At 37.0% G+C, this 27,342-nt stretch overlaps 1 protein-coding gene across 2 annotated transcripts in view; it reads left to right on the forward strand.

Moving 5' to 3' along the window:
* The window catches only part of ARHGAP42 (Rho GTPase activating protein 42), a 325,984-nt gene that overhangs the window by 76,364 nt on the left and 222,278 nt on the right, over positions 1-27,342 (forward strand). For both annotated transcript variants that reach the window (XM_086678623.1, XM_086678622.1), the window contains exon 2: positions 5,403-5,498. In XM_086678623.1, coding sequence (XP_086534749.1) covers positions 5,403-5,498 — 96 coding nt within the window. The remainder of the gene's footprint in view (positions 1-5,402; positions 5,499-27,342) is intronic.

Below are 27,342 nucleotides of genomic sequence, written 5' to 3' on the forward strand. Positions count from 1 at the left end.
CCCTGTAGTGATGGTGTTATTAACCTCTGTAAGACACTTTATCAATTGACCTATGATAGGATTTATTTACATGCCCCATGTTCCTATTGGACTGCGCCCTTTTGGAGGAAAGGTTATATCTTATGTTTACCTTTGTATTCCTGTTGCTTTGTACTGTCTGCCTTCTGCATGGTAGTGTGAGTATAATTCTACAACACATATGTCTGCAACACATTGCCCCTCTGAATCTTAAATTCAATCTCAGATCAACTGGGTTTCAGGAAGAACTGCCTTGTACCAGTAGACTTGCTGGTTGTACTTGCTCTGACATAAATATAGCTCACCTCCATAGATAACATTGTAAAAATAATTTCATTAACACTTCTAAAGTAAAAGGCGGCTCCTAATGTATAAGAAGAGTTATAATTATTTACTAAGTGTGTTTTATTTCTCTAATGAAATGAAGTTTAATGTTTCATTTGCATCATCTAATCATGGGTGCTACAGGTTAACTCTTTGATATAAAAACATTCCTGAGTAATTAAAGCCTAGTGTAATTTCTTCCAACTTAATGTGAATACATGTGAAGACATCTGTGCTTAACTTGCAGGTTAGACAAACGGAAAAGATATGGTACGGGTGCTACTTAATGACGTCTTTACTATGTACAGTCTTGCTTGCTAGTAAATGTTATTCCTCTACATTCACCTTAGAATGTGGCCAGGCAGCTCTGACTGGGAGTTTTTTCTTGTTTGTTCTCAAGTTCTAATAGAAATAGGGAGAAAGAGACACTTTTGCCTAAACTGGAATTCTCTGTCATGTTTTATACACTTGATCTTTCTTTTTGTATTTAAGAGAAAATGTAGGTTCTTATCATTATACATTTTGATACTTTAAAATTCAACAATAGAATTTTAAAAATTAGGTTTTAATCAGATGTGAATCAATTTTATTTAGAAGGTTTTAGAACCGGTACTTCTGTTGTATGCATCTGGGCATTGTTTAGGAATTTTGGACATTTAGGGAATAGTATGTTTCATGCAGTTTCAAGTCAGTTGAAGGTGTTGTGCTTTCTAGTTCAGAGTGACATGGAGCCAAGATTAAAAGCTGTGAGCTGGATTCCTCATTTTGCAGACTGACCACTGTTACTGGCAGAAAATATCTGGCAAGTTCTTTATCTTGGTAATATTTTTGACCTGATTATTACTATGGTTTTTAGAAAAGGAGAACAAATAAAAGGAAAATCAAGAACCCAGACACTTGAAGTTGAAAATAAGTCATATTTTGAATTTCCCTTTATTTTTGGAATTGTTATCTGAATTAACTTGAGAACCAAGTTTTTGAAATATAATTCTGTCTCATTATGCTCCCAAAAGGACTATGCAGAGATCATTTGTGCAGTTTTCATTCTAGTGTTGAAATAGACATGTATCTCTTACTCAAATACTGAATAATCAGGTTGTCTCCGTCATAGCCCAATTGGAGTGCAGTAAGAGAGAATTTGAAACTGCTGCCAACAGGTGGGTTTTTTTTTTTGCGCACTTTCCAAGGTTATCTAAGGTCTAATAGCTGCTACCTTCATTCCTGAAACATTTTTTTTTTCTTTTCTAAGATGTTTACATGGAAATAGCCAACACTTTTTTTTTTTTTACAAGTTAACATATCTGTATTTTAATGTTTTTAAGTTCAGAATTATGGGGAATTCAGAAAGTATAGAGCCTCATCTTTACTGAGGAAATGACATTACTCCACCCAAATGGAAGGCTTAAATAAAAATTAGCCAACATTTTTTAAATGCTTAACAATGTGCCAGACACTGTTTTAAGTTCTTCATCTATATTTAACTCATTTACTCCTCACAGTAACCCTGAGAGACACATTCTGTTCCACTTAACAGATGAGGATACTGAGGTACAGAGAAGTTAAGGAACTTACCCACAGTCATGTCACTGATAGGTAGAGGCAGGAAATTAGCCCAGGTAATCTGCTGCTAGAACTCACACTCTCAATCACTTGGCTATGTTGACAAGAGTAGCCGGTAAAGTGGGCTCCTGTGTTCTTGTCTAGAGACAGGCATTATTCTAGTGCACCCACTGTGATGTCTATGAAAGGAGAAAGCAGCTTATCTTTCTTAGTGAAGGAGCAAGCAAAGAGTAGTTCAGGAATAAATGGTCAGTTGTGGGATGTTGTGTCAGAGTTCCTTTCGACAAAGCTTCCAGATAGCTCACTGAATTTGAGGGGAAACTGAGAGGAATTAGTGGTGAGGAGGGTAGAGAAGGAACGATCTCTCTTACAGAGTTCTCGTAAGCACACTGATTTCACCTGTAGGTACCATCCCTCATCTCAACTCTACTGTAGGAATTGCTTCTGTGACTTCAAATCCATTTTACCATAAGCTCTTTTTATTGTACATAGAAAAATACGGGGACATTAAATGGGATGCTTTCCCTGTCTCAGGGAGAGTACGCACATATAGCTTGGCTTAAAATATCCCAGGAGTCTACTTTCTTTCTTTGTCTTCTCATAACATTTGATGTAGGGTGTTATGATTTCTCTACCCATCGTATCAGAGCTGTGCACCATCAGATTAATGCGTACTTCTGCACAGTGCACTTCTGTCTGGAAGGCCAGGCAACTTCCCCACTTTTATGAGCTGGACTTGAATGATAATAACTGATACCGCTTATTGAGTTGCCTAGTATGTACCAGGCACATACTTCATTTAGTCTTTAGAACAATCCTGTGAGATCAGTATTACTGCTCTATTGTAAAGATAAGAAAAAATGGAAGGATGGATGATTGTCCAAGGCCTCAAAGGTAATTGGTGAAGTCTAGTTCTAATAAAGTGTTTGTGTTTTCATTGACTATTAATTCATTAAGAAGGCTCGCTTCATCTTTCTTCTTGAAAGTCCAGTCCAGAGACATTCTTGAGCTGATCGAACTTTCTCTCTTTTTTAAAAAAAAAATTTTAAACATTTATTTATTATTGAGGGACAGAGAGACACAGAGCGTGAGCAGGGGAAGGGTGGAGAGAGGGGAGACACAGAATCTGAAGTAGGCTCCAGGCTCTGAGCTGTCAGCACAGAGCCCAACATGGGGCTCAAACTCACAAACTGTGAGATCATGACCTGACCCGAAGTCAGTCGCCTAACCTACTGAGCCATCCAGGTGCCCCTAAAACTTTCTCTCTTAAATTGAAAGTACCTCTCAAGCAGAATGTGTAGCTGGCCCAAAGTTTTAGTCCTCTTGTGAAAAGAGGGGTTATCTATGAGTACCATCATCTTTCCAGAGAATAATTTGTTTTTTCAAAAAATCTGTCTCCTGTGTGTATTTTGATTTTTTTTTTTTTTTTTTTTTTTAGAGCCTCTCTGAAGCTTGAGGCCTGTCATCTTCAAAATTGTATTTGTTCAGGGTGTTGGTGAGTTCTTTGGGTAATAGTGACACAGAAAAGTGACCTTAATGTTTGAAGATCTGTTCATTCATGAGTACTTACATTGATAGCTGCTTACGGTTTCGTGAATGGTGGGTTACCACAGTAAGTCCTGATGTCATGTCTAGGCACAAGATCACAAGTGTTCTCTTAAAGAAAAAATTATGCTGACACTGGTTAAAATGTTAAGGAGGACTTTATTCAAGACTGCTAAAGGTGGGGGCGCCTGGGTGGCGCAGTCGGTTAGGCGTCCGACTTCAGCCAGGTCACAATCTCGCGGTCCGTGGGTTCGAGCCCCGCGTCGGGCTCTGGGCTGATGGCTCAGAGCCTGGAGCCTGTTTCCGATTCTGTGTCTCCCTCTCTCTCTGCCCCTCCCCCGTTCATGCTCTGTCTCTCTCTGTCCCAAAAATAAATAAACGTTGAAAAAAAAATTTAAAAAAAAAAAAAAGACTGCTAAAGGTGTCAAGCTTACCACACACAATAGGGGAGAGAGAGCATACTCACCTCTGAATGCAACAAGAACAAGTGGGGATTTATAGCCAAGGAGCAGGCTTGAGGCCAGGATAGAGCGGGTGTTGGTGGATGGAACACCATTCCATTTACTAGGAGAAGACATCAAAGATAAGGAGGATTCTTGGTGAAGGCAGGTGAAGGACTAAATGTAGGGGATGAAGATTTTGGTTGGGTATCCAGAGTTGGGGAGTTTTCTTTAAACTGACTTGGCAAGATTCTTGCTAAAACTGGGCCCTGTAGGCCGAGTGAGGACTGAGAGCCAAGGCAGAAAACTAGACAAGATGAGGGCTCAGAGGAGCCTGACTAAACACTAGTTAAGGAGAGAGTCTTCATTGGGTCCTGTTGCTTAAATTAAAATTAAGAGTTCACGTATTGGACTTGAACCCATGGGAAATACCACTAAGTGAAGTGTATAGTGAATTCCAGAAAAGTATGTTTTCCTACTGGCACAGACTTCTGTGGAAAGGTTAGTATGGATGATCAGAGTGGCTCTGAGAGGTGGAACCTTTAAAGCCTCCGTGATGCTGCACTCTCAGAGTGATTTATAATTTTACTTAAAAAACTTATACAGTGTTTATTAAATGCCAGGCTCAGTTCAGAATCCTTTGCAAACATTAATTTGCTCAGTCCTTGAAAGAACTCTATGGTGGTTATGCCATTATTATTCACTCTTTACAGATGAGGAAACAGAGGCTCAGAGGAGTTAAATAATTTGCCCAAGGTCACATAGCAAATACTTGGTGGGACTTGGATTTCCACCCAGGCAGCCTGGCTCCAGAGTCTGCATTCTTAATCACTCTGTTAGGCTGTATCCCAGGGATTTACTTCTCATTATTCTGGGCTTTACTTTATTCTCTCCAAGAATAAAGAATTCTTCTGGATTTAGTCACACTCTGGACTTTATTCAGGCTGAAGCCTGGATTGAAGAATATATTTAGCTTGAGGTCCCCTATAAATTACAAGGTTATTTGTAAATAGCCTTTCAGGTGGCCTTTCACTTTAGGAGACCTAATTCAGTAGTTTATTGGTTAAAAACACATTCCCTACCTGCTCTATAGTCTATATATTGGTGACCCTTTCTAATCAAAGGTTGGCTGCTTTCCCCTCCCTTTCACTCCACCCCACCAGCAACCTTAGTAGCATTCTTTTTTTTTTTTTTTTTTTTTTAATCAATGCTCCATTTATAGGGAATGAATGGTAGTTCTTTCATAAAGGCTTTGGGAATTGGTTTCCATATAATACACAACTAGCACCAAAAACTTTCTTACATGGGCAAATCCCCAGTGAGCAGAGCAGATCCAGTTCCTAAAATAATTCTTTAGTAGTCTTCTTAAATTCTGCTTAAATTTGTCAAGCTAGTATTTGAAAGGTTCTGGTAAATATAGTATTAAAATCAAAGTTACATAATAATACACATGGAAACTCTAGAGTATCACATGGTATCTTCAACTTATGATTTTTTAAAACTTTTTAATTGCAGATCTGTCTATGGCAGTACAGAAATTTTCCCAGTCACTGCAAGATTTCCAATTTGAATGTATTGGTGATGCTGAAACAGATGATGAAATTAGTATTGGTGAGTACTACTGTTCTTTAATATTCTATGTAATTTAAAAGTCCTGCTTCAGATAGTGATTTCATTGAAATCAAACAGATTCACATACCCAAATACTAAACATGTAAAATATTCTGACTTTAATAAAAGTATTAGGGCAATTTTTGGTTATTGTAGAGGAGAGTATTATATACTGTCTAAAAATTGAACTCTTGTTTTTTTCCATAAGGAAATTATTTATTCATCATTCTATAATTTAGCTTAGCCCTTTGATAAGAGGTAGATAACAATGTTTGTCTCTGCATCAAAGTGAATCATTCACTCAAATACATATTGGACATCCACTATTAAATATACAGGGTACTGGTTTTAAGAATTATTTTACTTTTTAAAAAATGTAAGACCGGTTTCTCTCTTTTTAAAAATGTATTCTTCTTTTTAAATTTTATTTTAGAGAGAGAGAGAGTACGTGAGTGAGGGAGAGGAGCAGAGGGAGAGAGAAAGAGAATCTTAAGCAGGCTCCATGCTCAGTGCAATGAGCATGGAGATCAATGTGGGACCCTGGGATCATGACCTGAGCTGAAATCAAGAGTCAGATGCTGAACCGACTGAGGCACCCAGGTGCCCCTTGATTTCTCCTTTTTTTTAATTTTTATTTTTAAAAATTTTCTTTAATGTTTGTTTATTTTTGAGAGAGAGAAAGAGAGAGACAGAGAGAGAGAGAGAGAGCACATGTGTGCACATGAATGGGGGAGGGGCAGAAAGAGAGAGAGAGAGACACACACACACACACACACAGAATCTGAAGCAGGCACCAGGCTCTGAGCTGTCAGCACAGAGCCTGATGCGGGGCTTGAACTCAAGAACTGTGAGATCATGACCAGAACTGAAGTCAGACGCTTAACCAACTGAGCTACCCAGGCACCCACCCCTTGATTTTTCTTTTTTCTTTTTATTTTTTTAAATGTTTATTTATTTCGGAGATAGAGAGAGACAGAGCATGAGTGGGGGAGGGGCAGAGAGAGAGAGAGAGAGAGAGACACACACACACACACACACAGAATCCAAAGCAGGCTCCAGGCTCTGAGCTGTCAACACAGAGCCCGACTCAGGGCTCTAAGTCACAAACCACAAGATCATGACCTGAGCTGAAGTTGGTCACTCAACCAGCTGAGCCACCCAGGTGCCCCAGCTTGATTTTTCTTTTAACATGAGTATTTGTTTATAAAGAAAGAAATCAGTTATGATGTACTAAACCAGTATTACTGTAGGATAGAGAACATTACTGAGGATCAGGAAACTTGAGCCCTAATCCAACTTTGCCTTAATAATTAAGCAGTCTGACCCCTAGACATGCCCATTCCTGATTCAGATGTTTTATCTCCCATAAAGTGAAGAGGTGGGGTTATGTGATCTCTGAAGTTTTAATCTGTATCTGATTTTACTGTTTGAAGATCAGATTCATGTAGCATTCCTTTTCCCTACATTTTAACAATCACTACTTACTTAACAGTTTGTAGATAGTGGGTCCATTTGAGGCTGAATTAGAGACATGCCACATAATCAAAAGTCTGTATAGAATATGTACATTTAGGAGATAATACTAAATGTACTCACCTTCCAGGTATAAAAAACAGAATATTACAGGTGTTTTGAACAGTGACTCTCAAAGTTTAATGTATATATGAAACAGCTAGAGATCTTATGAAATGCAGATTCTGATGCAGAAGATCTCAGGTGGAGTGTGTGATTCTGCATTTCTAACGGACTTAAAGGTGATATTGACATTGCTGGTCCATGGACCATACTTTGAGTAGCAAGAATTCATAATCCCTGACATGCCCCTCCACAATCACCTTCCTCTGCTTCCTCTACCATTTCTTTTTCTTCATTGATTTGTCAGTTATATATGTATTCATAAACCGTATATTTTTATTTCTGAAAACCTAAGTAGCAAGTCCAAACCTAGCTGTGAGAGGAAAAGGCAATTTTATCCCCACCAAAAAGAGGCTCTCAGGAGAAGATAAGCTGAATGAGTTGGATTCACTGTGTGGCTTTAGCTTGCCTCCATTCACAAAAGTCCGTTCTGGAGAAATCACTGGCAGAATGCAGAGTTCTTCAACAAGATCTTGCTGCATATGGGATTTGCGTTATGCATACAACAGGGTGGTCGAGGTGGCAGGCTTTCAGAGGGGCTGTGCCAGGTGGTCACTTTTTTGGGTTTTTCCTTTAGAAGTGTTAGCTACTATGAGTGGGTATAGAGGTAGCTCGTCTCTTGAAGTCATCAATGACTCCTCCTCCCTCAATGCTGTGATGAAAAGTAGCTGAGCCGTGTTGGAAGAAGGTTGAGGACTGCCACATGGGCCTCAACAGCATGACTTCTTTCTCTTTACAGAATGAATGAGAAAGGGCACCATCAGTGATCGTGCACCACTGGCACTTGGAACAATGGTTGTCATTTTTGTGTAATACTTCTTGACATTTGTTTCATAAATGTCTAGCCCCCAGCATAGGCTTTGTAACACACACCTGGCCAAAAAGCCTAGATTATATTACTAAAACACTACTATGTTAGCACTATTATTTAGAAAAAGTAAAACCCACATATTTATATAATAGCATTTATTTTCACTTAGTAATGTAATTGTAGTTCAAAGAAGGCAGAGGCCAGATCTGTCTTTTCTTTTTTTAAAACTACTTTAGCTTTGGCCCCTGACCTAGGGCCTGACTCATGGTAGACCCTTAAATTGTTGAATAAATGACATAGTTTTCCCTATAAACTTTAATTTTTTACTTATATATAATATATATAATACATATTATATATGTGTATATATATACATATTATATATGTATACATGTATATACATATATGTATTATATGTATATACATTTGTTTTCTTTTAAAGAATATTATGGTAAATACTTCTGGGTTTTCATAGATATTATGATTCTTAATGATTTCATGACTTCAAATTATTCCATCAGGTTCATATACATAAACTTATGAAATAAACTCTAGAACATTTAAGGTTCTTGTAGTTGGTCTTGCTAAAGAGTACAGTAAACATTTCTGCATATTTCTCTTAATTTCCATTAAACTTCTTACTTACAATACCTTCTTAAAGTCACATGTAACTGCAGTGGTAGGGTTTTTAAATACATGCCCTGCAGCATTTCAGGCATGTTAGGTGATTTTCCCAGATTGTGGTGAATTTGATATTCAACATTGGTCTGCTTGTCTCTTTCCACTTTGGCTAAATGGATGTTGTTGTGGCTCTTGCAGATTAGATTTGAAAAGTGTGAATTGATCAGTAGGTTAACATTTATGGTGGGCAGTGAATGGTGGATGAAATTCTAGTATTTTGGGGGCTTTAAGGAGTTAGATAAAAGATTGGGGGACAGAAGATGAATGCTATGTAGGGGTAGATATAATATTGCTTGTTGCTTTCAATCAGGAGACTTATGTAGCTCCTGTTATTGGGAATCTGAATTAAACATTAAAACTTTATTAGGAAAACCTAACTTAGAGCAAAAAGTATTGTAAAAAAATTGTAAGAAACAAATAAAGTAAAAATACAGGTATGTTCGCATATCCTCACCACCCAACACTTTTTATCTGAGCCCTCAAATACATTCTAAACATTTTGAAATAACTGTGTAAGAAAGAGGAAAAGATTTGAATAACTGTTCCTAACCTGAAGGAATGATGAGGATATTGCAAGTTGTCGTTCCAAGGACAGTGACCTAGGAATGTATCCCTGACACTGTTGGGTAAGGCTGGAGTGGATGCAGTGCAAAGAACTATCCTTACCCACCTTTATCAGTTTTATTTATTTTTATTTTTCTCATCAGGTTTAATTCTGTATGGGAAGGTACATAGTTTCAGCTTTGTTTAAAATAGCGTGTTGAAGCCCCAGTTTCAGCCTCTTATTCCTCTGAATAAGAGGAATGAAATAGGGACCGCTGTGACTCGTACGTAGTATTGAGTAATAATAGCATGACACTCTCAGCCAGAGGAGTTTTGAGACTTACCAATGATGTAACCACTAAAAACGATGACTTAGAAAAACTCCTTCTTTATAAGTAAGCAATGTCAATGAAAAATAACTTGTAAAGTCAAGACATTTGCAGACTTTTTGTCTGTGAGTTGTGGTGGGAATGGGTGGGAAGGTGGTAGGAAGATGAATAAGATGTCTGCTTTCAATGTGCTTACAGTGGAATATGGCGAAAAACAGATTCTGAGCAAAGTAAGGAAAAGAAGGTGCTGTTTCCATATCAATATAATTACCTAATTTGTGGAAGCTGTTCCGGGAGTGTTTTAGATGTGTAGGCCTGTGTCTGGTCTGTAAGTCAGTCCCACTCTTCATGTGTCCCCTTCTGCTCTCACCCTTTTGGACTTGTGCTTGCTGGGATTTGTTTGTTTAATTTTCAGTGTTAGTGAGACATTGCTGGCTTGGAAGGGAGCAAAATGTAATTAGTTGTCTGGGACCCAGTCTGGAATTTCTCAGGCTCAGAGAACAAGTCAGTTGTTTCCAGAATTGAAGTCCCAAGCAAGACAGCAAACTTGAGCTCTCTCTTTAGCACCCTCCTTTCCATTTAAGAGCAGTTAGAGGTCATTACTCCTCTTCTCTAAGGATAAGTGAACTGCACGTGAGCTTTTGATAGCTCCCTTTTATCTGCCAATTACAGCTAGCCTGGTGGGAAGCAGCTTGTTGAATCCATCCAACTTAACTTCTCACAGCTGCTCTAATTGCCTGCTTTGTATACTGCTTTAGTTTTTGAACTGACTAAAGATCTTGAGTTAGGAGGGAGTTAGGAGTTCACCAGCTGGACATTTGGGGCTTACAAATTGGTGAGGGAGGGTATGGAGTGATTACAAACTGGTGTAAGACTCCATCCTTCTTAAAGAATTATATGGGTAGACCAGATACCAAATGTACCATCATTTAACTATATTTACATAGTAAGTAATATGTGTGTAAATGCAAAAATCGATGCCCACTGTGTCAGTACTGGTGTGAAGACATGCATGGGAATTGATAACTTCCAAAGTCATGTCTAGCCTTAAAACCTTACTAGTAGGAAATAAAGGCTATCTCTACAAAAAATAAAATACTGTCCATTTAAAAACACTGTTTACACTGGCTTGTTCAAACAATAGAAGCTCAAAGTTATTAATGTGAATCTACCTATTAGACAGGTTGTTTTGCTAGGTGAATTTAGCATGTGAGAGTATAGGATAATAAAGGGCTGTAAATCTTAGTTTATCACTTCAGAATTTATATCCATACCAGGGTTGGGGATTGAAAGTTACTTTGTTTTGTTCCTGTATTTGGTGCCTATAATTTGAAACCACTTTTAACCAAAGTCTTAAAAGTCTAGATTAAAAATCAGATATTAGTCAGCCTGCACTAGTGCCAATAAAAATATGAGTCGTTAATATGAGGCAGATCTTGTTCATTCTATGTAATCTTGGAAACCATTGAAAAGTCCATTTGCAATTGTGCATAAACAGCTTGGTTAGCGATGTTGTATGATGGCCTGTGGTAACTCTCAGGAAAGTTTTGGACAACATGAACCTTGCTCTTAAGAGATTAAACATTTACCAAGAAGGAGAGTCAGTTTGCTAGTAAATATTTTAGGTGGAGACGTCATTCCTTTAGACACACCTAAACAGAAAATTCCTGTGGTAGAGACAGACAACACACAACCACTTGTCAACTAAGGTTATAACTCCCAGCTCTGAGTGGAGAAATGAGGCCATAAATTAGGTAATTCAGATCAAAATACATTCGTAATAATTGCTCACATTTTTCTGACATAACTAATGTATGTATTCTAGTTCATGTATTTACTGTTTTGAATGCAGGTATGCAGACATAGCAATAATGATGGTTAGTGCTTAATAGTTCTTAGAATGAAGACCTGTTACATCTTAAAAAAAAAAAAAAACAAACACCTTTTATATGGAAACCTGTGTACAAATTATATGTGTTTAGATGGATGGATGGTAACTCAAACCGAACCAAGTTTTGTATACTCTGTTGTCTGTAATGTGCTCTACGTTTTAGGTTCTTTCCTGTTCCTTCTTTAGGAGAATATGTCAAAAGGTGAGACTAAGACAAATTTAAAATAGTGACATTTCAAGTCACAAGGGCTTCATTGTGTCTTCCTGAGCCAGGAGTGCTTTGCCTAGGTGCAAATATTTGTTGTTTGATTACCTCTCAGAGGTGTGATACAGTGGTAAAGTGACTTAACTGTAAGTCTGAATCACTTTGGTATGTATAGACAGGAGCCTGAGAGTGATCATTGATGCCTGCTCAGAGGGTGTGAAGTGGAAGAAATTTTTCAAAGGAGTAGTTGGAAGATTCTTTTTCATTTTCTTTGTTAGAGAAGTTACTATGGGGAATGAATGCATAAATTTTTGCCAAATAAATCCATCCACTTTGAGGATACATCTGTTAGGTCCAATGGAAAGGTACTGTTCAATCCAGTTTTGCAAGTGATAAATAAGAACATAGTCCAGGGTGGGAGGCATGGCAAATGGTTTCCTTTGTGTGTTTTAAAAGGATTCCTATATAGCATAAAAACACTTTGAGGTAGTAACCTGTGTTTCAGGTTAAAAATAATAACTGGTATATTTATAAACCCAGGAAATGTACTTAAAAGATCATAAATGATTTTAACTAAAAAAGAACCTATTGTCTTCAACTTAAACTAATAAAATTAAACTTTTAAAGTATATTATTTATTTTGAGAGGAGAGAAGGAACGTGTGTGTGGGGAAGGGGCAGAGAGAGGAGGGGAGAGAGAATCCCAAGCAGGCTCCGAACTATTAGTGTGGAGCCTGATGTGGGGCTCGAACTCAGGAACTGTGAGATCATGACCTGAGCCAAAGTTGGATGCTTTATCTACTGAGCCACCCAGATGCCCCAGTAAAATTCATCTTTTAAGGTATTAAATTATGAAATACTTTCTGGAAAGGTTTTCTTCAGAATTTGGTGATGAGCTGTAAATATTCAGCCATACAGATATTATTAATATTTTAAGATGGAGTGTGGCCATTCAACTTTTCTTGAGCATTTCTCAGGAAATAAAATTTGCAAACCAGAGACAATGTCATTACCAACTACAACAGAACTCTTCCAAAGAGACCTGTGATTTTTATTAAACCTAGGAAACAGATTACCTTCTCATTTGCTGAATCAAAAGAGAATCTATTACTTATTATAAACCCTCATTACAACTGACTTAAATGTGGTTATATAAATCAGGAAGTCATCTATTAAAGTGGAACATTTCCAAATGCCTAAATTGTTTATACAAATAACATTTTCTTTTGAACTCTGTAGAGGAAGCATATTTTACTTCTTAATGGCTCTCAGTTGGACAATTGAATTATTGTTTTCCACTTTTTTTAACCACCCTATTTTTGCACCCACACAGAAACCACCCACAATTAAGAATTGAAACAGCTGGGAAAGTTGCTTATTTCAGGTGGAGTTCCTGTCTTTAAAAAAACATGCCACTTGAGAGAGATTTTCATCATATTAGCTCTGTGTTTTAAAGAATGCAATTTGATTTAATTTGAAATTGAAGGGCTTATTTTAAATTTCCGGCTCTGAAAAACAACCTGAAACATATCACAAGTCCCATGTTTCAAAGAAAAAAAAATTTGTCTTAACTTACTGGTCTACATTAATTCCATGAAACTCCCCTTTTTTTTCTTTTGTGAAAGAAAAGTGTATGCTCTTCGAGGTTAGAAAGTTTTACTCACATTTCTATTCCTGCATAGTACTTAAGTGCTTTATATTCAGTAGAAGCTTAGTAAATATTTGTTTCATGGATAGTTCCCTTGCAAAACCTAGTGAACCTTTATAGAAACATCATTATAAGGTACATAAATAGAATTTTAGTGTCATATATTAAACAATAAAATATGTATTTGGATATGTCTAGCATGATTCTTTTCAATATAGTAATAAGCTAAGTTTTATACAGACATATACATACATCTAACTTTTGCATGTACTTGAGAATCATTTAGAACAAATTTCGTAGTATTTTTGAATATTTCAAACCAGAGCTAAGGATTTTTGTATTCTTTAATTTATTTAGTGTTTATTGACTGTTATGTTAGGTGACTCTGTGCCAATCCCTGAGGACCTGGTGTGTCCTCACTGAATTAGAGGCTAACATGGCAGCAATATACTCCTTTTAAGACAACATAACTTAAAGAAGGCTAATTACAATGTGAGTGGATAGAGAGGGAAAAGACTTTTATCTGTGATTAGTGACTTAGAATAGCTCAAATCCCAGCAAAATAACTAGACAGTGAAATAAATGCCATAGCCCTATATAACTTGCGATGCAGGAACATATAGTTGAGCCTCATTATTCACAAATTCTGTATTTGTGAATTTGTCTACTCTACAATATATCGGTATCCCTAAAGGCAGTACTCTTGGTGCTTTTGTGTTCATGTTCATACGTAGAGGTGGAAAAGTTGGGATGCTTGACTCAGAGCATCTACTGTATAAAGTGAACTGCAGTGAGGCAGCCATGGCTAATCAACAATTAATAGATTGTTTTTGGCTCCTTTATAAGGGCAATAACCCAAATTGTGTTGAATAAAATTTAACTGAGTAGATTTTAAAGATCTACTATCTTATTGGCTTTATTCAGCAATTCATGAATCAGGCAGCATCCAATCTAGCAGATAGAAAGGGGATCTGAAGAGCTTGTACAAGGCAAGAGATTTTTAGTCCAAAGTGAACAAGAGCAAAGAAATTGCACTGGGAGCTTGCTGATTGGTTAAAGCAGGGTTATTCTCCTTATATGGAGAAAAGGAAAGCTTTGGAGTTGTGTTAGGTAACTTGTGCTAAGCAAACAAGCAAAGGTTGGTTGACTTAGGCCTTCTTTTTCTGAGAGAGCAGGTATAGAAACTTAAGTTTTCATTTGCTAACTTGGGGTTTTAGCATGAATGACTCTTTCATTGGACCTAAGCTGGTTACTTTAATAAGTAAAAGGATCAGAGATTAGACTCAGGAACTTGCTTTTGTACCTTTCTTCTACTCTTTTTAGCCTGTTTATGCCTGTATTTCCTGTCAGTAAAACTCAATAAGTACCTGAGTGCCAACTAAGTCTAAGGCACTATAAAATGGGACACCCGAGGGGAAAATGGCATGTGTGAAGATTATGGGCAGGTAGATAAGACCTAATATGTTAGGGGATGTCCAATTTTAGCCTAAAGGTAGTGAGAAGCATTGCAGTGTGTTAATCAGAGCAATGATATTATATTTGCATTTTAAAAAGTTTAATCTGACTGCCTTATGGAAGATTTAAGAAGGCTGCCCCGGATGACCTTTTTTAAAAAATGTTTTACTTGGCTGTATCTCTGGGTTTGTGCCCAGGAGAAAATGGGGCATGGGTAGCTTGACTTTAATAATGTAACTTATGGGTATGATACCTATGTTTTTCTTTTAATACACTTGCATTGACCAACAGAGCCAGTTAGAGTGCATCTCTTTTATTTTCTGTGTAAATAGAATGTCTTGGTAAAATTGGAATCATATTGGTTGGCTTGTAATTGTAAGCCTGAACCATGACATACCCACAATGATGTTTTTTTTCCCTAATTTTTTGCATGATAACATAAACATGTTTTATCGCCTATTGGTAAACATCAGGTACCATAAAGGTAAGCGGTGGCCTGAGTATGTGTTAAGTGCATAGTTTATGGTTTGTTGGTAATTTCCTAGTTTACTTACTGGAGTTTATCTGTTCATGTTGAAGATAGTCTGCTTTGAAAACATCTTTTGAAGATAATATTTTATCTCAGTTTTCTTGGTGTGGAGTAGTTTATATCTTTGTCTGGAAGCTGCATTTCTTTAGTACTATGATGATCTCATACCTTCTTCATGTACATGTGGAGGTGGGAGGGTGGGAAGTTGCACAGACTATTGTCTATATATCTATATATCTATATATCTGTATATCTATATATATTTTGAATTATCAGTAAATGTTACTTCTTACTTAGAAATGGCTTGGTTTCAATCCCAAGTTTAGTATCTTAGAGTGTAAAGAGACCTTGAAGAACATGGGAGCTATCATTTTGCTTTAGAAACAGGCGGAATGATTTGTTAAAGTCACAGTAGTTAGAACCTTGATTGCCTGGCTCCTAGGTCAGGAACTTTCACTCTTGGGTTTTGTTTATTTGTTCATTCATTCGTTCATTTATTCAGTAAAGCCTTATCAAGCACTTGTGATATGTCAGACACTGTTTTGAGTGCTAAAGACACATCATTGTGCAAAGCAGAAAAATAATCCCCACCCTAATGGGGGTTTGTCAGAGGAGTTAGATGGTAAAATGTATAGGTTCACTATATATTAAGTTAGACTGATAAATGCTATAAAAAAGGAGATAAAAAAGGAGATTGTTTAAAAAATTAAGTGTTTTTAATACAGAGACAGCTAATTTTAAGATCATGGCATTACTGCAAACTGCTTGTAAAATGAGCCTATTTTATCTTTCGTTATCAGTGTCCTCAATCAAATTTACCTGACCATGAAAACACTGACCTATTTCTAGATTAGAAACCTTGATGCAAAAGCCATAAGGGTAGAAAATACTTCTGAGCCATGCTAGCTTGTAAGCACTAGATTTTTTTCTGAAACATTTAGATGTTAAAGTATTTCGTCACTGCATCCTTCTGCTCTAGACCATTGGATTTCTTCCCTTGCTTGGGCATATTTAGTCTGTGCACTTGAAGGTTCATTGTCTTGATATGTGCAGTCTTGAGGAAAGTGAAGGTGTAATATCCTTTTGCAGCTGGAGTACAAGAATTGAGAGCCAGAGAATATGTTAGAGGGCTTTGCCACATAGTCTAAAGTTTCATTTGTATATTCTCAAGAGACACTTAAGGCTTTTGATTGAAGTTGCCCTTTAGGAGGTTTATTCTGGCATCTGTATATGTGATAAATTATAGCATGGAAGTATTTGCCAGAGTGAGTCAAAGATTGCCTTCCTCAGCAAATCTTTTATGGACCAAGAGAGAACATTTCTAAATGTGAATGAAATAATAAAAGCACAGTTTCAGTTTTGACATAAAATGTTTGGACCAGAAAGGCAACAATTCTAGAAACTGTGTTTGAAATAAGTGAGTTAGGAGGCAGGACATGAACACCCAGAGATTATTGGAAGACTCATTGACAAAGACAATGGCAATCATATGAACACTGAAGAGAGATTTGGTGGCTGTGGGGAAGAAACAGACTATAGAGGGAGAAATTAGAAAGCAAAAGAGTTGAAAAATAGGCCTAAAAAAAAAGTCTTGCCTTATAAACTAATCTAGGAATATGTGTCTGGACAAAAGGGCTAATTCTGGGTAATTTCTCTGACATAGAATTCAAAATAGTTGCTGAGTCATGATTTTGAGCGATGTGGAAAGAAGAGCTTTCAGGTCATGCTTCATTCTTGGGACTGAAAGAGAATGTCTTGTTTCCTCCATAACCATGAGGGCCAAGAGTACTACTTATTCCTGCCACTGAAAATACTGATAAGCTTCAAGGAGGAAGTAGAGATAATTCTTACAAATCTTATTAAAATATATACTGTTTTGTATTTAAATATAGTTTTAACTCTTAATTCTTCATGCAGTCTCCCCCTGCCTGCCTTCCACAAAAGCCAATAGTTGCCAAACTGCCTGGCATCAGAATCAACTATGGGAAGCTTTAAAAATTTGATTCTTGATCTGTACCCTAGAATTGAATGAAGGTTGAATCTCCTGGGAGGAAGAGGCTTTACCTATATGGATATTCCTTAAATCTCCACAGGAGATTTAATTTTATGGAGATTCATGATGTCTGATATAAGCCTGTGGAAAACAGCTACTCTCAACAATAGACTAGTGTTTATACTGAGGGGAGCTCAATTGGAAAGAGTACTAAAATGGGGAAAAAGTCTACTGCAGTTGTGCTTTTTGGATCACCAGATCCCCAATGTACAGCATTCTCCCAGTGGAGCCACTAATGCTGTAAGAAGACATGTTTGTAGGGAAACCCGGTCATTTATTGCCATATTGTCCTTCATAGCCTGAAAAAAGGTTTTAGTTTATGCAAAACAAACAGGTGTGTACCCTTAGAATGAGAGATGGCATTCATAGGTCAGTGTAGATGCTCTACAGATTTCCCAGACATGAAAAAGAATCAGCTTTTCAAATTAAAATCACAAAGTGCGACTTAGTGCATACTGATAGACTTTGGATTCTGTAGAATTCTCTATCACTAATGAATATATTTGTGCAAAGAACCTTATGTGCAATTTAGTACATGCATATGTAAATAAAATATTCTTGTAGCCTTATAAAATAGAGGGTAAGAATAAAAATAGTTTTATGATATAATTACTATAATACTAAGGAGAATGTGCTGAGTGCTTTAAGCATAGTAAAAACAAAAATGCTGCGAGAGCACCAAAGCTGGAGAAGGGATTTCTGACTGGGGACATCAGAGGATGCTTGAATAGAGAGGTTATTTGATCTGGGTCCTAGTGGTTAGGTAACATACAGTTTAGCAAATTCAGGTAAAGGAAAAGCATGGAAATTGGAAACTATAAGAATGTCTAGTAGTTTCAAAGTGCTAAGTTAGAGGTTAGAAATAGTAGCATTTCAGGCTAAGATACTTGGAAAGGTACCTGTGGTCACATACTGGAGGCCCCACGTTGCTTGCAATATGGAGTTTGGACGTTTGGACTTTATGCAACTCAGTAACCTTGAATGGCTAAATAATGACATAATCAAAGGTGCCCTTTAGGAATTTTATTCTGACCATTAGTGCATATGATGAATTAGAGTCATGGAACCTGGAAAACCAATAATCAGGCTGCTGTAATATTATAGCAGAGATGAAGTGATATCCTTCTATGGGTATGGAAGAAGAGTAGAGGAGAAAGACCAGCAGTATTTGGTGACTGGATGTGTGGAAGGGAGGAATGAGGTTAATACATTGCTTGAGTTGCTAACAAAATGGTGTTTTGAGCCCATTTATGTGTTTATATGTGGCAGAGTACCCGAAGGTAGAGAAGAATTATGAGTTAAGTTTTGACACATGTTATGTTTTGAGATGCATACAGAATCTATAGTAGAAATTCCTGGGAGGTAACTGGATTTGCTCAATTTCATGAATTTCATGAATTTGCTCAATTTCATGAATCAGGCCTGGAGTAGTGGGAAAATGGATACATTTCATGTGATTCACGCAGGTTCAAAGTTTCATCCTGCAAGTTGTTAGCTGTAATATCTTGGGTATTATTTAACCTCTATATTTCAGTTTCTATTTGAAAAATAGAATGGTGAGTGAACATTTGGGTGTTTTACTTGAGACCACCTTGTGAGGTACTGAGGATTAAAGAGCTGTGTGCAGTGCTGGTGTATGTGTCAAATAAATCCCCTCCTCCTCTGCCAACCCTCAGGTGTTCCTGCTCTTCTAACTTCATGAGGATAGGAGTATATGGTAGTACCTTTGTAGACTTGGGAGGAGGAGAAACAGCTGTGTGGAGAGAAGAGTGATGATGGAAATTATAGAAATGGAGCTAGAGATGAGGAAGGGGGAGATTAGAAGCTTCATAGGGAGAAAGAGGGCCCCTTTTCTGAGACAGGCAAGTTGAAGAGAATGAATAAAGATAGTGTTAATCAGGGGTCTTGAACTTCTCTCAGAGAAGCAGGAGACTAGGCCATCTGGTATGAGTGAGTAGGGGGAAGTTGGGGCTGGGTTCTTGAGAAACAAAATTCTTTTTAGATAGCCACTGTGGGAAATAGGACTAGGAGTACACTAGAGTTGAATAGAGGGATTGCCAAATAGCAAAAGGCAAAGGGGTTAGATAGCTTGAACTCTTAGTGTCCTTGTGGGTGTGTGAATTACCGCAGAGAGAAGGTCACTAGAGGTTAAGAGGTTATGGAAGAGAGAAACTGGATATTGGACAAGGAAGGAAGCGGATGTTGAAGCCTCAGTAGGGTGGTTGCAGGAGGACTGGGTACAGAGGAGGAGTATGAATGGGGTGCCTCCGTCTTTGTGGAATGTGAAGAAGTGCTGGGAGGTGGATTCCTAATAGTGCTGAGGATTGGGAAGGCTTGATGGAAGTGGCTGTCAGTAACAAATTACTGATTGTTCCTTTAATGCAGGATATTTGGGGCCTGATTACCCCTTCAGCACAAACAGCTCTGGGACTGTTTACTTTCAAGGATGATAAGCCTGTTCTTTGCTGTAATGTAGTGGGGTAGTACACTGGCATTACCTTCCCTGCCTGCCTCCTTTCTGCACCCCCTCCTTCCCCCTCCCTCTCCCTTGGCAATAATGGTTTGCTGGAATACAAAGACTTCGGAACAAAACAATCAAAATTAAGTACCTGCTTCTCCACTTACTAGTCCTGAGAACTTGGGGCAAGTTACTCCAGGTGATAATTGATCCTCATTTTCTTATCTGCAAAATTAGGATAAAACCTACTCAGTACCTCATATCATTACGTGGACATTAAGTGAGGTAGCATGTGTGACATCTCTGCCTCTTGATAGAGGTGCTACAGAGTGTGCATGCTCCACATATTGGGGGAAAATGACTTCTGAATTGGGGGTTTTGTTTTGGCTTTGAGAAACAGGTCAAACACCACTAAAATAAAACAAAATTAAAACAAGGCAACATCAGAATAACACATGTTTTCATTTTCTAAAATGTATGCTTCAAAAGAAAACAAAAATATGTGACTTGGAGACTGTGTTATACAGAACAATACTTATTAACAAGATCTCGGAGTAAAACATCTTTGGAATTCAAAAGAAATTCATTTGAAGTGATGAGATAGTGTGAAGAATTCAAAGAAACCAGCTAGAATGACATTTTGAAATTGTGTAAAATTTGAAAGGCTGTCTATATTTGTATGTATTCATTTGCCAAAATTTGAACTTAATATTATATAATGTATATGCCGTGTGTGTGTGTGTGTGTGTGTGTGTGTGTGTGTGTGTGTGTGTGTGTACTAGTACTCTCAAACTACTTTGCAGTTTGGCAGTTTCAAAGCAGATACTACTAAAAGGCCCTACCTTCATTCAGAGACAATATGGGAAGGAAAAAACCATTAGATAAGATAGTATAGAATTACTTCTGTGCCTCCATTGTGACTTTTCATCTTGGAGTCCTAATTCTTCTCAGTTATAATAGGTAATGCTAATGATCTGCTGTAGTGGTAGTAGCTCTTCTTTACATATGAAGTCCCTGGTTTACAAAAGGTGTAAACCCTCTTTTGAGTCCCATTGTTATACCAGTGAGGATAAGAGAAACCAGACTGAAAACCACCTTAGACCAGAAAAGAGTAAAAGATAGACATCTTGTCACAAGTTCTGAATCACAGCCCAAAAGTGCAGTGGTGGACAGTGTTAGAACCCATGTTCATATGCCAATGTATAGCACAGGTTAGTACCCAATGATCCATGGAATGGAACCCAAGTATGGAGGGAGACACGAAAAACAGGAGTTGGGAACTTAAAAAGGAGACTAGATTATTGGCCATAACCCCTGCAAAGAATCTGGGTAGTATGGTTAGAAAATAAATGGGAACAAGTGAAAGTAGAAAGAAATGTCTTGATATTATGGATTCCAAAATAAAGATTCTGTCCCTTTGTCTTGTCTGGATTGGCATTTGTGTACTGGATGGAACAAACATGGCACAGTTGATGGTAACAGACAAGTGATAAAGCAGAGATGTAGCAGTTTTTAACTCTATGCAGAGTACATGGTCAACTTGATAAAGGTTTTATGACTTTTTCCTGGGTAGGCTATGCATTTCTTATCGTTCTTTAATTCTTAATTAGCAAACTATGTTATAATATAAAATAAATTTTTATTACCAAAATAATACCTAATATGTTCTTCCAACTTGTACATCTCATGTCTGCCAAAAACTAATACACTTGCATGCAATACTGTACAAGTATGCATTGGTAGGTTATGAAAGAAGAATTTAAATACAAGCTTATAGGGGCTTGTTTTCAATAGTAATCTTTTTGATTTGGGTTTGGAAGTTAAAAAAAAAAACAAACAAACAAACACCAGGAGGACATTTTGGAGAATGGTTTAATTACCTTAAAGATCACTAGAATTTCTTTGTGTTTTCATGAGACCTTAGATTCCAAGGGGCTGTGAAGTGTTAGAAGAAAGATGAGTGCCTCTGAGTATGTGGGTGTATTACAGTGACCTGCCAGCATTCAACAATGGGCCTGTGATTTTTTTTTTCTCCTGTTGGTTTAGGAAGCAATTTACTGGCTTTGTGAATAGGCATCCATGGAGCTTGAAGCCACAAATAGAGTGGAGCAATCTTATTTGATGTTGTGACTTCTAGAAAATAACCAGAGTTTGTGGTTGCAAATAATTTTGGTATTGCAGACAGAGTAGACAGCCCATCAAGTGGAGGGTGTTAATTGTTACAAAGGCACACCATATCTAGTTGATATTGTGTGAAGAGTTGGCGTCACTTTTTATATCTTACAGTTTTACAGACATCATTTCTTTTCCAGGCATACCAAAATGATCCTTTTTCTTGCTTTGTTAATGGGTTAAATTGTTCCCGAACCAAAGCTTGCTGTTCAGCTACTATGCTACCTTTGATCTTCTAAAGGTTCAAAGAACTTCCTCAGTGGGAGTTCCAGGCATGAACTGCTGCTGTGATACCCTGTTAGTTCATTGCAAGTTTCATAGCGTATTGCGGAGTGTCACTTGGTTGTGTACATTGATTCCACTTTTATTTTTTTAATGTGGTCAGATCTAAATTCGCCTGCTGTGGCTCATATGCTCAGTTAAGTGTTGGTATTTTACTGCTTCTCTTCTACTCTGTGGAAAAAAAAGTGCAAGAAGGATACGAAGAAAGGCCTTGACAGTCTATGTCGTCCACCCAAATAGAATAGTAAAGTGACTATTGGGGTATTATCTGGACTTCTAAAATGATCGGATTGGTTCAATCTGACCTTTATAGACTTTTATAAGTTTTCATGTTTTCCTTGAAATTTGGCCAAGTCTAAATCCCACTAACTCAGTTCTCCCCTATTCATCAGCATATCTGATCATCATAGGTGATTTGCTCACTTATTAACTGAAAAATATGTTGTTGACATATGGTATATGTCACTGAATTTGTGATCTGTACTTCTGTTTGAATATGTATTTATTCTGCTTAGGTTTGAGAAAAAAAGACTCCAGGGAGAAATATTTAACACATCATTATCTGATTATGATACAAATGTTGGTTGGATGTGAGAGAGACACGCTTTCTGAAATCTCTGAATTGTGAAATTTGTAAAGCTCAAGCAGATCAGTTGTGGAAGCTAATAGTATAATGCTTAGTACTTACTGTGATGGAGTCATATTAACAATGAACAAGGAATAATTTTCTTTATTTTTTCTTATTCCATCTTCTAGGCACTAACCAGGTTTTCCACAGTCAAAAGTAGTAGGGTGAACTTAAGCCTGCTAAAAAGATAGAGTGAGGAAATAGATATTTTAGATAGCTCAGGAATTTTTTAGAATTTATGATATTGGTAAATACAGAAACCATTATTATACTTCCTCAGTGTGTGGGTATATTTCAATTGTTGTCTTTGTGAATGTTTATACTCTTGAGATCTGTCATAAATATACCTGAATAATAGATTTCTTTTGTTTCAAAAGTGTTTTTCCAATATCACATTGTAGAGGTAAAAATGGTAACCTACAGCAATATTCTTAACTTCAACAATTTGTTGGAAAATTAACATTTATATATGAAACTGTGTTTTGATTGCTCTCCACTAATCTCATGGTCCAGATGGTCAGGAAGGGGAAAGATTATTAATGGTGAATACAGCCAGGAAAGTTTCATGCAGGTGGCCAGAATGTAGATAGCTAACATAATTTTCTGAAGTATCTGGCCTATCTTTTTTATAATATTTTATGAAACCTAGAATAAGAGTCAGTATGTTTCTCCTTATAGAGCAAGTAGATTATGGAAATGTATTATTAAACTTGTTAATTAATTTAACAATCATCTATTGAAAGCCCACTGTGTATTAAATATTGTTTTTGGAATATTGCTCTCACTTAATCAAGCTCCTGTCATACACCTAGGTATGGGCAGAATCTGTAATTGCAAGACCAGCTGTTATATTTGATGTTACTGTGGATCCCCAAATCAGATAATGAAATGGTTATTTATGTATATATTAACATTGATAAGATATAGACCATCACATATAATTGCTTATAAAAAATGTATTTGGGAATTAGAAATTTGCATGTAATAAAAAACATTTTTAAATTTTACTTAGGTAAAGTCTTAGAAGAAATTGCTCAAGCAGTCAACATTAATAGCTATTTTGTTTAAGGCAGTGTGATGGGTGGTTGTTGGAGGAATCATTTCATATGTCTTGTGCCCAAGGCCTGGTGGGGAATTTGTTTTGTGCCCAGGACTCCCTACCAGTTTTCATGGTCTCTAAAGGCTTTTGTGGGTACTGGTCACCAGAGATTCTAATACTCTTCTCTGAGCTTCTCATCTCTGAGGAGTTGCTGGGGTACAATTGGCAGTATGGATCTACCTGACTTGTGTCAGAGGTGCCTTTAGATTTTGAGGATGGGCCAGGCTAGGAAGTGACTGGCTATCCATCAAGCCCTTTGTCTGAAAACCCAGTTTACACAATAAAACTTTGAATTATTTTATACTTGCTTAGTAGGATTATTAATTCCTCTTCTTTTTCTGTTATTTTGTGATTTGTAAACTACTTTTTAAAAAAATGTTTATTTTTGAGAGGGAGTGAGAATGTGAATGGAGTCGGTTGGGGGGGGGGGAGTGGGCAGAGAGAGAGGGAGAGAGAGAATCCTAAGCAGGCTCCACACTGTCAGCACATAACCCGATGTGGGGTACAGTCCTCCCACAAACTGTGAGATTATGACCTGAGCTGAAATTGAGAGTTGGACACTTAACTCACTGAGCCATCCAGGTGCCCCTGTGCTTTGTAAACTATTAATGCAATACTTCAACATTATAAATAAAAAGACTTCAGGGAAGGCATTAGATAAGGGTTGAAAAAGTTAGTAAGTCACTGTTACTAATTCATGAAATGGTGTTCCTGGCTGTTCATTTTCCATGTAGGACAAATGAAAAACAGTAATATCTTCATTTGGACTAAGAAACATATAGTTTTATGGAACTGACACTATATTATTTAAAGAACAATTTTAGTTCTTTGAAGTCATTTCCCTGAAAAATCAGCAAAAGAAGAGACAAAACTTATTGTCAAATTGGGACAGACCTAGAAAACTGCTGGAGGGAGAGTAGTTTTTGTTGGGAGGAAGCAGACATGCAATTGCTTTTGCATGTTCAAATTTTTCTCCTCAGACATTCTTATTATAACAAACTATTATTGTACTGAGTCTATAAATAGTATTTATATGGGAAACAGACCAGAACACCATTCAAATAAAGCAAGAAACAGCATCATTAATATTTAGACAAGGAGGTACAACATCAAAATGAGAATCTGAGTTTCCTAATTACTTAAAACCAAAATCTGACTTAAGGCAACTGGTCGATTGAGTCTTGAAGCAGCAGTTACCTTGGGGAAGCCTGTGGACTTCCAAGTTGTCGTGGGATGATGCTCCTGGGACTATTAGGACACTACTCCATGAGGCAGTGGTTGTTGTTTGGGTTGACCAGGTAGAAGGTTCTAGTGTACCCCAGCCAATCTAAATCAAGCTAGAGGTGCCTGGGTAGCACAGTCAGTTGAGTGTCTGACTTAGGCTCATGATCTCATGGTTCATGGGTTCGAGCCCCGTGTCAGGCTCTGTGCTGACAGCTCGGAGCCTGGAACCTACCTCAGATTCTGTCTCCTTCTCTCTCTGTCTCCCCCCACTCTCATTCTGTCTCTCTCTGTCTCTGAAAAATGAACAAACATTAAAAAACTTAAAAAAGTAAGTCAAGCTACATCTTCATTTATTCTGAAAATACCTGTTGTCAAAAAACAAAACAAAACAGGCTTGTCAGGCTTCTATGTGCTAGATATTTACTTAACTTTGGGAAAATTAGTAAGCGAATTTAGCCTCCTAAAATTTAGGCTAGTAGGAAAATAAATCATTTATAGCATGTGTTATTTTTCATTATTTAAAAAAGTTAAAGATTTTTAATAGGCTTAACAAAAACTATCAATCTCTCATCTTACAAGCCCTCACCACTTAGTTACTCACAAAGACCACTTTGAACTTTTAGCCATTTCTGTTTCTTTCATGACCATGATTGTCTTGCTACTACTTGATTTTTTCCTCAGTTTTAGATACATTCTTCTCATTTTATACTGTTACGTTTATATCATAGTGACTTTGCACATACTAAAACTGAGTTATTTAATTTATTTTCATGGTGTTACTAAATAACTGTTTTCCCAAGGGTTAGTAATTATCTTTGAATTTTCTTTAAAAGAATTGTAAATTTCCTTTCATTACATTCAGATACATTAGGATATTGATTAGTTCCATTTTTATTCTCCAGAGACATTTCTTGGAGGCTATAACCTATTGCTCCAGTCTAGATAAGATCCTGTCTGAACCTTTTACACAATAGTTGTCCTGGAATATCTCTCTGTTGACATGAGAATTTCATTGCTTTCTATGCTATATTGGATACCCTACTTCTAGATTCTATATCCTCTTTCCTTGATTTATTCTCATGTGTTGTTAGAGTGCCTTATCTAGTATCTTCCCATAAAAGAAGCATATGAAGGTAGTTGTTTTTGTTTTGTTTATTTTTAATTAAAAAGCTTAGGAGGCATTGAGTTTGAAATCTGGGATTAAAGAACTTCTTAAACAGACTTTCAACTACTTTTGATCACCTCTTATTTTCTCCCCTTCAGCAGTACTTGCTGCTTCCATTTCCTGTACACCAAACTGATTACCTCTTGTTTTCTTTCTCTGTAGGCATATCTTTCTCTGTAGATAATTCCTTCCATTATCCACATTTTTTTGACATTTTTGTAGGCTCACCAATAGAACTCTTCAGTGGCAATAGATAGTTGCCAGGGTGATGGAATGCTTTCTTTACCCAAAGTACAAAAGTATAGTATGCTATTATGTACTCCATTTAAAACTTTTTATATATTTGTAAAATGTTTTTCTGTTCAGTTTACTGTTGTCACAAGTGGGTTGTATTGTAGCATTTTATTTTTGAAGAAATTAAAATCTCAAATTTCTAAATTAAAAAAAAGTGTCATATTTACTCTAAGGTCATTAATGTGTTTATCGGATTAATCTGAGTCTCCCAGATAATTCTTTGATTTCTCTTTTGGCATCTGTGAATAAAATCCAATATGAAGTAATCATAGTGATAGCATTTCAAACCAGCTTAGTTAGTGTAAGCCTACTAGTTCTAAAAAGAGGAGTGGAGGGAAAAAAACTTAGATTGTAATTTTAAATTCTTGAATGGAAAATATTCTTTTTCTTAATAAGTTCTGTTATGAGACTCTTGATTTATTTTCCTCACTTATCTACTTTTATTATAGGCTTTATGCCAGACTTATTAGACTTCTGGTCTTATAGAATGTTTTTAATAATTTGTATGGGTGTAGGAAGACATAAGGAGCCTAAAGAATGAAGACGTAGAAGGGAAGGTAAAGCTTACATAGAAGGGCACCTGGGTGGCTCAGTCAGTTAAACTTCAGACTTCAGGTCATTATAACATGGCTCTGAGGTGATTTGTGAGTTTGAGCCCCACATAGGGCTCTGTGCTGACATCTCAGAACCTGGAGCCTGCTTTGGATTCTGTCTGCCTCTCTCTCTGCCCCTCCCCAACTCGT

The sequence above is a fragment of the Puma concolor genome, chromosome D1 (genome assembly GCF_028749965.1).
Source record: "Puma concolor isolate L17-30 chromosome D1, mPumCon1.1.hap2, whole genome shotgun sequence".
NCBI lineage: Eukaryota > Metazoa > Chordata > Mammalia > Carnivora > Felidae > Puma > Puma concolor.